Source organism: Hyla sarda, chromosome 4, assembly GCF_029499605.1.
Source record: "Hyla sarda isolate aHylSar1 chromosome 4, aHylSar1.hap1, whole genome shotgun sequence".
NCBI classification, from domain to species: Eukaryota; Metazoa; Chordata; class Amphibia; order Anura; family Hylidae; genus Hyla; species Hyla sarda.
In genome coordinates, this window is record NC_079192.1 from 50,019,029 (window position 1) to 50,032,298 (window position 13,270).

The window sequence follows — 13,270 nt, forward strand, 5'->3', positions numbered from 1 at the left end:
CTCCATTCATTGCGTTCCTATAACCCGATCCAAGCTGGGCCCCTCTTTGCCAGCACTAATATTAGAAACTTCTAACTAACAAGTTAAAGGGGTTATCCAGGAAAAAAATTTTTTTTTTATATATCAACTGGCTCCAGAAAGTTAACCCCTTAACGACAATGGACGTAAATGTACGTCATGGTGACGTGGTACTGAATGCACCATGACGTACATTTACGCGCGGCCATGATCACGAGCACCGGAGTGGTGCTCGCATCATGCGCAGCAGGTCCCGGCTGCTATCAGCAGCCAGGGACCCGCCGGTAATACCGGAGATGCGCGATCGCGCGGATGTCTGCCATTAACCCCTCATATGCCGTGATCAATACAGATCACAGCATCTGCGGCAGTGCGGTACTTTGAAAGGATGATCGGATCGCCCGCAGCGCTGCCGCGGGGATCCGATCATCCAGAATGGTGGCCGGAGGTCCCCTCACCTGGCTCCGGCCGTCCCCCGGGGTCTTCTGCTCTGGTTTGAGATCGAGCAGACCAAAGCAGAAGATGACCGATAATACTGATCAGTGCTATGTCCTATACATAGCACTGAACAGTATTAGCAATCAAATGATTGCTATAAATAGTGCCCTATGGGGACATAAAGTGTAAAAAAAATAAAAAGTAAAAAAAAAGTGAAAAATCCCCTCCCCCAATAAAAAAGTGAATCATCCGTTTTTCCCATTTTACCCCCAAAAAGCGTAAAAAAACAAATACACATATGTGGATGGAAATATAAGAGAGTTATGATTTTTAGAAGGCGGGGAGGAAAAAACAAAAATGCAAAAATAAAAATTGGTCTGGTCCTTAAGGGGTTAAACAGATTTGTAAATCAAAATATATAAAGAGTCGTGAATATCGGATATATGTTGATTTATTGGATTAGATAAAATTAATACACTTGTGTCTTTTGACTCACAGGGCCCTTGTGGGTCAGCAGAAACACAATGATAGATATTTAATAAATGGTTAATACATTAAATATGGCAAAAAATATATATATTTAAAATCTTATTAAAATAAAGTAAAAAAGATACGATTACATGAAAAATACTTAAAAAGTTAATTGGAAAAAAGTGTTCACACGTTCTATGGAATAAAAGCAGATAAATAATGTAAGGAAGTGTCTTGGTAACGGCGATATTGTACTCAGATCACATATGCTTTACATCCAGATATTTTTAATCCAAGTATAGTACACTGTCTGTAGATGTTCTCTCTTATAAGATGCAGCGATTCATTCAATTGTAGCTATGTAACAATTTGTATCAGAGTAAAGTTATAATCCTGGCTCTTTACGCTGCTAGAGACACAGCAGTCTCATAAATGTGCAGCGGCAATATTCAACTTATTTGCTAATGGTGACAGCACTTGTTGTATAATACAGTGGTCCCACAGTATACTATGGTAATTAGTTCCAAATAAACCATCGTTCGTTGAAACCATCGTATGTTGAGGGATCCGTGCAATGTAAAGTATAGGACGTTATACTCGCCTGTCCCCGCTGCTCCGGACCGTCACCGCTGCCCTGAATGTCACCCTCCATCGCTGTCGCCGCATCCCTGCCACTCCAGACCGTGTCTGCTGGCCGGGATCATCGCTCTTCATCGCCGTCTTCATGTCGCTGGTAAAGCCGCTCCTATTGGATGACGGGACGGCGTGCGCGGCGACGTGATGACGACGAAGGAGAGTGACAGCGATGCAGCGGAGCCCGAAGAGGACGGTCCGGTACATCAGGGACAGGTGAGTGACCATCACGGACCACACAGGACACATTAAACGACTATCCGGCGGCAGCTGACGCAGTCTGCGCTGCTGGATAGCCGTTTATGCGATGGCCCCAAAATACAAAAGCATCGTATGAGAGGACATCGTATGTCGGGGCCATCGGAGGTCAGGGGAATCACAGTAATAGCAAAGTTTATACCTTGGTGTGTGCTGAGCTGGTTGCCGGACGGGTCCCGGCTCCCTGGGCGGTGGGTGCGCTGCTGGAGACACGGCTGTCTCACAGATATGTAGCGGAGATAGTAAATAGTGGAAGCGCTTCTCACATAGGAAAATTATATGGTTGGTACCTCTTATGAAATGTCCTGATCATCAGTCCAGTCCTGGCTCCCTGGGCAGAGGGTGCGCTGTTAGAGACTCAGCAGTCTCAACTTATACAGCGGCAGCAGTGGGCTCGATCTGTGGGTACTGCAGCAGTTCTCCTGCAAGTGATAGTGGAAAGCCAGCGGCGTCCTCGTGGTATGGATGGCACGTACTGTTCTATGTTTAGCTGCTGAAGAAAGGTCCTATGGGGGACCTGAAACACGTCCAGCCTTAACTACTACTAAGCCAAAGTGTCACACACCAGTTTCACAAGGATACAGGGATTTACAAGATCCACTGCTCCTGTCAATTAAACATAGGACAGTACGCGCCATCCATACCACGAGGACGCCACTGGCTTTCCACTATCACTTGCAGGAGAACCGCTGCAGTACCCACAGATCGAGCCCACTGCTGCCGCTATATAAGTTGAGATGGCCAAGTCTCTAACAGCGCACCCTCTGCCCAGGGAGTCAGGACAATTCTTAAGAGGTACCAACCATGAGAAGCGCTTCCACTATTTACTATCTCCACAGCCATGTCTCCAGCAGCGCAGCCACCGCCCAGGGAGCCGGGACCCGACTGACGATCAGGACAATTCATAAAGGAGATACCAACCATATAATTTTCCTATGTGAAAAGCGCTTCCACTATTTACTATCTCCGCTACATATCTGTGAGACAGTCGTGTCTCCAGCAGCGCACCCACTGCCCAGGCAGCTGGGACCCATCTGGCGAACAGCTCAGCACACACTAAGGTATAAACTTTGCTATTATTATACAACAAGTGCTGTCACCATTAGCAAATAAGTTGAATATTGCCGCTGCACATTTATGAGACTGCTGTGTCTCTAGCAGCGTAAAGAGCCAGGATTATAACTTTACTCTGATACAAATTGTTACATAGCTACAATTGAATTAATCGCTTCATCTTATAAGAGAGAACATCTACAGACAGTGTACTATACTTGGATTTAAAATATCTGGATGTAAAGCATATGTGATCTGAGTACAATATCGCCGTTACCAAGACACTTCCTTACATTATTTATCTGCTTTTACTCCACAGAACGTGTGAACACTTTTCCAATTAACTTTTTAAGTATTTTTCATGTAATTGTATGTTTTACTTTATTTTAATAAGAAGATTTTAATATATACATATATATTTTTTTTTTGTCATATTTAATGTATTAACTATTTATTAAATATCTATCATTGTGTTTCTGCTGACCCACAAGGGCTCTGTGAGTCAAAAGACAAGCGTATTAATATTATCTTATTAAATAAATCAACATATATCCAATATTAACGACTGAGCCCCAATCTCTTTATATATTTTGTACTTTTTTGGCACCGTGGGTATAGGGGCCATTTGGGTAGCTCGAGACTTAGGTTGCCTGGGTGCCAAGAGCCTCTCTAATCCTTTCAGTATTCATGAGCTGCTGAAGTTGAGTTGTTCTTTCCTGTCTAAGTGTTCTCTGATGACATTTGTCTCGGGAACTGTCCAGAGTAGAAGCAAATCCCCATAGCAAACCTCTTCTACTCTGTGCAGTTCCCGAGACAAGCAGAGATGTCAGCAGAGAGCACTGTTGCCAGACAGAAAAGAACAACTCAACTTCAGCAGCTTATAATTATTAGAAGGATTAAGATTTTTTTTTATAGAAGTAATGTACAAGTCTGTTTAACTTTCTGGAGCCAGTTGATATTAAAAAGAAAAGTTTTTTCCTGGAATACCCCTTTAAACTCCTGGACTGGTTGCACTCACCTAATCCCTCATACCAATTCCCTCACATATGCCATAAATGCAGTGGTGACTAGAAGTATCAGACTAAACACAGACAAGTGAGTATGTAAGAAGCATTTATACTCAAGTGAATGCACATAAAAAAAGAATAAAAAAAAATGTATCATGAAAAGCAACATAAGCTTTCATACAAATTTAAGGGGTACACCGCCCCTAGATATCTTATCCCCTATCCAAATGGGATAAGATGTCTGATAGCAAGGGTCCCCAGCAATCTCGGCTACGGAGGCTTGCGACGTCACAACCACGCCCCGCTCATGACATTAGGGCCACGCCCCCTCAATGCAAGTCTATGGGAGGGGGCATGACAGCCGTCACATCCCCTCCCATAGACTTGCATTGAGGGGGCGTGGCCAAGACACCACGAGCCTCAGGCGTTGCGCTTGACACTCTAAACAAACGACGGGTGCAGCAGGGAGGACTCGGGTGCCCCCACAATCAGACATCTTATCCTCAAGACATGTGAAAAAAAGAAAATGGCAGCAGCACACTTGGTCAACAAAGTGTGCTAGGAGCCTCCATTTTGTTGACCAAGTGTGCTGCTGCCATTTTCTTTTTTACATGTCTTGTACTTGCCACAGCAGCGTGCACCCATGTATTGGGTTTAGGTGCTGGCTACATTTTTGTTTTATTTTGTTTTTGCTGTGCAATGTGGGGGGAGTGGCTCCCTCTGTAGCCGTGCATCCCCTCCCCTATTTCACAGGAGGTGGTTTTAGGTTGTTAGTGGATCCAGCATGTCGCCCAGCCTGAGGTGAGTGAATGTTAGGGTCCCATCCTATATGAGGCCACCTCCACGTGGTGGATGGGGGGACACGTCTTGATCAAAAAGTGCGCTAAGAGCCTCCATTTTGTTGACCAAGTGTGCTGCTGCCATTTTCTTTTTTACATGTCTTGTACTTGCCACAGCAGCGTGCACCCGTGTATTGGGTTTAGATGCTGGCTACATTTTTGCTTTATTTTGTTTTTGCCACACAATAGATAAGATCATTGGCTAATTATCTGGTTTTAGGGCTCTTGTTGATGGTCAGAAATCACTAAGGCATGGGGAAAAGTAGACAGATTGACATGAGAGTCCTGAGTGCCTGGTGACAATACAAAGTGGATGTGGATAAGAGGTGGAGGGTCAAGAAGACTGGATCTGATCTGATGGGACCAAGGGAACTGATATGGTGGATCTAGACTGGATCTGGTCTTATGGGACCAAGGGAACTGATATGGTAGATCTAGACTGGATCTGGTCTGATGGGACCAAGGGAACTGATATGGTAGATCTAGACTGGATCTGGTCTGATGGGACCAAGGGAGCCGATATGGTGGATCTAGACTGGATCTGGTCTGATGGGACCAAGGGAACTGATATGGTGGATCTAGACTGGATCTGGTCTGATGGGACCAAGGGAACTGATATGGTGGATCTAGACTGGATCTAGTCTGATGGGACTAAGGGAATTTATGGTGGATCTTTTATTTTACAACTTCACAAGGATCAGGAATTTAGAATTTGAGAACAGTAAAGTTTGCACAGAAGATAAGAACCACGGCCAAGGAGAGCAGATGGGTAGTGAGGAAAGTGGGGGTACGGTGGGAGGGGGTGAGGGGAAACTGAGAAGAAAACTCTGCAAAGAAAAATGGGGTCAGAGAGGAGGCAGAGACACAAGATAGACAGGCGGGCAGAGTATCGAGCAGCTGAGAGAGAACAAATAGGTGAGAGATGTGGGGGAGAAGCGAGCGGCAGGAGGTAGCAGGCATTTGTGGGGGCAGTTTGGGAAGAGTCTACCCCCCTCCCCCTTATCCCAATTGTTATCATACAAGAAAAGTCCCTGCTCTCCCCACTACACTCTGTCCTTCTCCCTCCCCCTCTCTCCTTAACTCTTCTCTTAGTTTGATGCAGAATTCTACAGATCTTAAACAGATGCTCGCACAAATATGTTCACATGGATTCTGCAAACACCCGGGATTCCTGCACTGCTGCGGTACTACTACTACCATCACATTTCCATGATGGGAGTAATAGTTCCCCAGCTGTGAGAGTCTGCAGTCGGCTGGGGAGACTGTTGTGCTAGTACTACTACCCCCATCATGGAACGGAGTCTGTTCCATGATGGGAGTTGTAGTACAGGGGCTGAAAATTTGATCACATTGGGTTTCACTTCTGAAACCCGATGCCATCAAAAGTTATTAAACGGGGGATCGGACAGCAAGCCAGCTGCACAGCTCCCCAACGATATATTTTTTACTGTCAAAAATTCATATTCAAAACCCCCGCCGGGAGCCCTGAATGGCTACTTGATGTCGGCCATTCAGGGCTCCCGGTGGGGTTTTTAAAATTCTGTCATGGTGCAATGCTGCCCGCTTCCACGGCAGGAGCCATCTCTCCTACTACAGCTCCCATCATGGAACAGACAGTGTCCATGATGGGAGCTGTAGTAGGAGAGATGATTTCTGCCAGGGAACCTGATCTGCACTCTAGAATTTTTAAAACCCTGCCGGGAGCCCTGTATGGCTGCTTGGTACCGGCCATTCAGGGCTCCCTGTGGGGTTTTTGAATATTAATTTTTGACAGTAAAAAAAATAAAATACATCGCTGGGGAGCTGTGCGGCTGGCATGCCGTCAGCTCCCCTGGTTAACAACTTTTGATGGTATCGGGTTTCGTTTTTTATTATTAAACATGACAGTTCGTGCGGATTTCGTATGAATTCGGCTTCAATGGGATTCTGCAGCCTAAGTGCGGGAAAAATATAAGACCAGACATATTTTTCCGGACCACGGAATGCGGAATTTCACTAGCGGTATTCTATGCATTAAAAAGCAATAAAGTCACACGGAATTCGGCGTGGAAAATTCACAGCCTTCGATGTGACCATTGACTGTTCATGCCAGACACTATAATCATTAGGGCATTATATATATATATATATATATATATATATATATACACACACATACACACACACACACCCACCCCTATAGAGTACCGTCAATAGGTAATTCTATACCCAGAATATTAACCGCTAACAAGAAAAAGAGCAACCAATTGCTTTAAGAACATTACAAAATAAAAAATAATTATTAATTATTATTATTATTTCTCAGTAACATTGTATCAAGAATAGAAAAAAGATACATTATGTAAATGGAAACCTATCTAAACAGGATAAAGTCACAGCCCTAGTGCATCCTGAGTTGTTGTGGAACTACAACTCCCAGCATGCCCTGACAGCCTTCGGCTGTCAGGGCATGCTGGGAGTTGTAGTTCCACAAGAGTCGATGCCACCAAAATTAAAGATAAACAATGATAACAGGAGCATTTATCATCCATCGGAGATTATAATGGACTATTTGATCAGACACAGGGGATATACACAGCGGCCCCTTATATACAATTAATATAAAATTATATTCCCAGAGTATGCTTAAATAACTTTTTTTTTTTTTTTTTTATTTATTTATTTTATTTTTTAACGATACCATTACGATATCAGTGACCTCCAAACTTTCTGAAAAAGTGAAAAATTCCAACATCGATGGGTTAAAACAATAGACTAAATAAAGAAGATACATTGTATCAAGAATAAAAATAGATACATTATGTAAATGGGAACCTAACAGGATAAAGTCACAGCCCTAGTGCATCCAGAGTTGTTGCAGTACTACAACTCCCAGCATGCCCTAACAGCCTTCAGCTGTCAGGGCATGCTGGGAGTTGTAGTTCCACAACAAATCGATGCTACCAAAATAAAAAAATAATTTAAAAAAAAATCGACAATGATAACAGGAGTATATATCATCCAGCGGAGATTATAATGGACTATTTGATCAGACACAGGGGATATACACAGCGGCCCCTTATATACAAACGCTTTAATGACTTCCTGCCCATGGGGACCTGCAGAATCTCTGCACCCTGTCATGTGTGGGAAACTTAAAACCCTTGACACAGCGGAGAAGGTCACCCGCATCGCAACGTACAAGGGGGGCAAAGGGGGGGCACTTTGTAACAATATAGATGCACTGTGCAAAACTCAACCGAATCTAAACAACGTTTAAATTTTTTTTTTAAATGCAATTTTTTTTTTTATTTCCTCAATATTTTTGCACTGTTTGCATTTATTTACATTTTTTTCTTCCCAATTCTTTTGCGAATTTATTTGCGATTTTTTTTGTTCATCATTTTATTTGCATTCATTTTCTTAAATGTTTCTCGGCAAATTACAAGTGAATTATGAGCAAATTATGTAAAAAAAAATAGAAAATAAAAAATTCTAAAAGTATTTGCAAAAGATAAAAAAATACTTTAAAAAATTATAAAATTTCACATAAGTTTCAACAAGAATTAGCTAAACAATAGTTATGAACAATCTTTCTTTACAATATATTTTTTTAAATATATATTTCTTTTTGCAAATGTATTTTTTAGGAGGGCAATTTTTTTAAGCAAATTATTATTATTATTATTTTTGGTGGTGGTCGGGGGGGGGGGGGTGCACATAGTTGTAATTTATAGAGATTCTATAGACATTCCCCACAATTTGGAGCATGAAGTAGTGCCGGCACCGTGGCGCAGCAGAGACGACTATGCAGTGTGACAAGCCCCATAGTAATAATACATCCTCCCCATACACAGTGCACGGGGAGCGCAGGAATACCAACACATGATGCTGCTGACTACGTGGATAGTGAAGCTCCACATATACTCACCATAGATCCCTCCGCCTCGGCTGAGCAGCACCGCAGTGACCCACATGAATCCGTACATCCCCGGCCGCCCCATGCTGCAGTCCTGCCCGGGGGAGCCCTCCAAACCCGGAGCTCTTCTATCGTCCGGTGACTGAGCCACACTAACGTGAAGGCAGTGCTAGAATCCGCCGAGCGGAGCCGAAACCACGCCCCGTCAGGAACTCTAAACCAATCAGCGAGCACCCAGGGGAGACGTTTACCCAATGGCTGCGGTTAGACCACGCCCAGTTGATTTACAGCACATCAGCAGGCCCCGCCCCCTTTGTTTAAAAACTCTATCAATTTTATACTTATTAAAGGGGTACTCCAGTGGAAAACTTTTTTTTTAAACAGATTTGTAAATGACTTCTATTAAAAAAATCTTTAGCCTTCCAGTACTTTTTAGCAGCTGTATGCTACCGAGGAAATTCCGTTCTTTTTTTATTTCTTTTTTGTCTTGTCCACAGTACTCTCTGCTGACACCTATGTCCTTATCAGGAAGTGTCCAAAGCAGGAGAAAATCCCCATAGCAAACCTATGCTTCTCTGGACAGTTACTGACACAGACAGTGGTGTCAGCAGAGAGCACTGTGGACAGGACAAAAAAGAAATTAAGAAAGAACAGAATTTCCTCGGTAGCATACAGCTGCTAAAAAGTACAGGAAGGGTAAAGATTTTTTCATAGAAGTAATTTACAAATCTGTTTAACTTTCTGGCATCAGTTGTTAAAAAGAAACGTTTTCCACCCGAGTACCTGACATTTATTATGGAAGGGGTTAAATGATCTTTATTAACACTTTATTTTCACTTTTTTTTCTTGCAGTGTTATAGCTCCCATAGGGGACTATAACACTGCACACACTGATCTTCTACACTGATCACTGCCAGGCAACAGCCTGGCATTGATCAGTGTTATTGGCGCTCAACTGCTTCTGCCTGGATCTCAGGCACGGAGCAGTCATTTGGCGATCGGACAGCGTGGAGGCAGGTAAGGTCCCTCCTGCTGTCCTGCAAGCTGTTCGGGACGCCGCGATTTCATCACGGCGGTCCCGAACAGCTCCACTGAGTTAACGGGCAAAGTTTACTTTCACTTTAGACGTGGCGATCAACTTTGATCGCCGCATCTGAAGGGTTAATACCGGGCATCACCGCGATTGGGGATGTCCGGTATTAGCCGCGGGTCCCGGCCGTTGATGGCCGCCAGGACTGACGCGATACAACGTGGGGTCAGCGCGTGACCCCACGTTCTATCGCGGGAGCCCGCTCATGATGTATGCATACGTCATGTAGCGGGAAGGGGTTAAGGCTGCGTTCACACGGCCGTCTGTCCCCATTTTCTTTATCCCCGTTTCGGTTCCGTTCTTATAGGCTGTAAACGGATTAAAAACTTTTATGTCAATGGGATTTTTTTACAATCGGTTTGTACCCGTCTGCACTCATTTCGGTTTTTTTTGACGACAGAAGAAACGGCACATGCAGTATTTTTTTCTGTCAAAAAAACGGAAGAAAAAACTGATACAGTAATTAAAGTCTATGGAAAACTGATGAGTCTTTAATGTCATCTGTTTGTATCCGTTTTGTTTTAATCCGTTTATACTAATGAGCATGCTCAGAACAAAAAAAATTTTTTGGGGGGGTTTATTAACCGAACAATAACAGATCCAAATGAATAACATCCGTTTGCATCTGTTATTTGTTCTGGACAGGAGAAGAACCGGACAGGTCTAGACAGCCGTGTGAACGCAGCCTTACCCAGTCACTTACAGACCGGGAGAGAGGGGCGGAGTTACGAATCACATCTCAGACACGCCCCCTCAGAGTTGACTGTCCAATGGCAGCATTTAGATGATATTTCAGATTGCAGCACAGCACCACATGGGGCAGCTAGTCTGTGCTATGGATCCATCTGGATCAGAACTCTGGTCTCCCATGTACAATACATGTTCTATAGACGACTGCTCAGACCACGGACCTACAGCCAGAACTAGCTATAGATCAGTCTGGGCCCTATTGTCCGCTGGCTGCTGGTCGGGGCCCGGACATTAGGCTTTCCCGCCATGGCTTGTCACAGGAGAAGCTTTGTTACAATGTGTTTTAAGGCGATCGCAGGGTTCATAGTGCCAGGCAGCCCCCAGATTACATTGTAAGGGTGCGTTCACACTGAGGAAATCAAGAGGTATTCATGAAAAAATTGAAGTGCGAAAAAAACGGAATTTGCATGGGATTTGCGCGTGGAATTGCAAGCGGAAATGGGGGAGAAAGAAGGGGAGGGTTTTTCAGACATTTCCATTCCGTGCGAAAACGATGTCGGGCGGAATTATTTTTTTATCATTGACTTCTATTGGATTCTGCTCGCGGTTTCCGCTTGAAGAATGAACATGCTCTTTCTTCAAGCGGAAAGGAATTCAGTGTCGGAATTCCGGTAGCAGAATTTCCGCAGTGTGAACAGGACAGTGGAAATAACATTAAAGTCAATGGGCAGAGGAGATGTGCATTCATTTGTAGCGGAGAATTCAAGAGGAATTACTCGAGTAAATTCCTCTTGAATTACTCAGTGTGAACGCACCCTAATAGTCATCTCCTGACCCTTTATGTCAGCGTTTATCAACCTGTGATTGGACAGCTCTTGCAGCACTACAACTCCCATCATGCCCAGTCAGCTGAAGGCTGCCCAGATATGATGGGAATTCAGCTTTTGCATTAGCACAGGTTGGGAAGCAGCCTAAGGGTGCATGCACACCACGGTTTTGCTATCCAGTTCCCGTATACGGTTTTCCTTCAAAAACCGTACTAAAACGTATTAAAACCGGATGTATTGACTTAACATTGCAAACCGTATTACCGTATACGGTTATGTCCATTTGGCGACTTTTACGGTTGGGTCCGTTTTTTCAGCCGTGTTCGCAACCGGAGTATACAGCGTTTATAGGTCCGGTTGACCAACCGCATCCTAACCGGATACGTTTTTATTAACATGGAAATCAATGAGAACCGGACTAAACCGTATGAGTGTACGGTTGCATCCGTTTTAATCCCTCTGTTTTTATTATTGCACAATGCAAGCCGAAAACACCACCCACCTTCTAGAATGTTCTAACTGGAAAAACGTTATTTAAAAACAAGGCGAACATTGACAGACGTATAAGTTTTTTTTTAGGGTGAAAACGGATACAACCGGATTAAACCGTACATCACGATTCAAACCGTATACAGGTTGATCTATGTGCGCACGGTTTAATACGGTTGAGTACGGTTTTTGCCTATATGTTTTTTACAAAAAACCTGATACGGGAACTGGATAGCAAAAACGTGGTGTGCATGCACCCTAATAGAGCAAAGGATCCACTGAAAGCTGTCAGGGCAGGATGGGAGTTGTAGTTTTGGGGAACAATCTAAGAGAACATATAATCAGCTGAAGGTTGTCAGGGAATGATGGGAGTTGTAGTTTTGCAGCAGGTGGAGAAGCACAGGTTTGGGAACAGCCTAAGGCTCTGTTCATACTGTGTTTATTCTCTGTCGGAGAATATCCGTCTACAACCTGCTGAGAATAGGATGCTAACATATACTATGGCGGAGAGCAGCGGATGACATTCATTTCAATGGCCCAAACAAAGTCCCCTAGTGACTCAGTTCACACTGTATACCAGGGTTTCCCAACCAGGATGCCTCCAGTTGTTGCAAAACTACAACTCCCAGCATGCCTGGACAGCCAGAGTTTGTCCAGGCATGCTGGGAGTTTTAGTTTTGCAACATCTGGAGGAACCCTGGTTGGGAAACACTGCTTTATACACTCTTTTTAACCCTACTCAAAAGTCTGGTTTTCTGCATTGTCCAGTCCGGTTAGAATAGTGTATATTGCCTTGGTGACTCTGTTCAGGCCATTGAATTGAATGGCATCGGCTGCTCTACGCCACAGTATATGTTGGTGTCCCTTTCCCAGCGGAATACTGAAAGATGGAAACACGGAAACCCTAAACAAAATGTGGAAAAGCATAAGAATAAAAAGACGGAGCACTCACTGAGATGTAGTTGCTGTGGCTTCTTTATTCGTTCATCCGAACAGTCGGGAGTACAGCAGTGCGGGGAGGCAGGGGGAAAAGATGCGGGGGTATGGAGCGATGGGCCGTTCTCGCACTGAGGTGCTTCATCAGGCTCAGGTATCACCTCGGCATGTATTGCAGGTGTGTTGTATGGCGGTGCAGCCTGAGCACCACCATACAACACACCTGCAGTACATGCCCGAGCCCCTGAATCAGGTTCTCCGTAAAAACCGCAGTGCCGATCGAATCTACTTACCTGCTTGTTTGCTGTATGAACTGTCTTTTGCCTTTTATTTTTATTTATTTATCTTTTTTAAGAGGCCAGGAATTAAGAGGTGAGTGCCACAAGGTGAAGAGTTAATGGTGCTAGTGCTTCAACTCAGTGAGCCAGTACACCCAGTGAGTTTTGGCAAGTCGGGGGTCACCACTCCCTGAGGCACTTAAGTACCTCGGCTCTAGACCCTCCCAGCCTCATGGCGAGACCGGGAGGGAACAGGTCCCATCGGGGCAGCCGTCGAGCTGATTCCTTAGAACCAGCCCCAGAAAGCCCTGGTACACCTGTCCCCTCCATGCAGCACCCATCCCC

The 13,270-nt window shown here is 44.3% G+C and overlaps 1 protein-coding gene across 1 annotated transcript in view; it reads right to left on the minus strand.

Annotated features, from left to right (window-relative positions):
- Positions 1–8,770, minus strand: part of LOC130367890 (neurogenic locus notch homolog protein 3-like) — an 83,217-nt gene extending 74,447 nt beyond the window's left edge. Inside the window, 1 exon segment of the mRNA XM_056570864.1 lies at positions 8,628–8,770. Coding sequence (XP_056426839.1) covers positions 8,628–8,700 — 73 coding nt within the window. The 5' untranslated portion in view covers positions 8,701–8,770.
- Between the last annotated feature and the right edge of the window lie 4,500 nt (positions 8,771–13,270).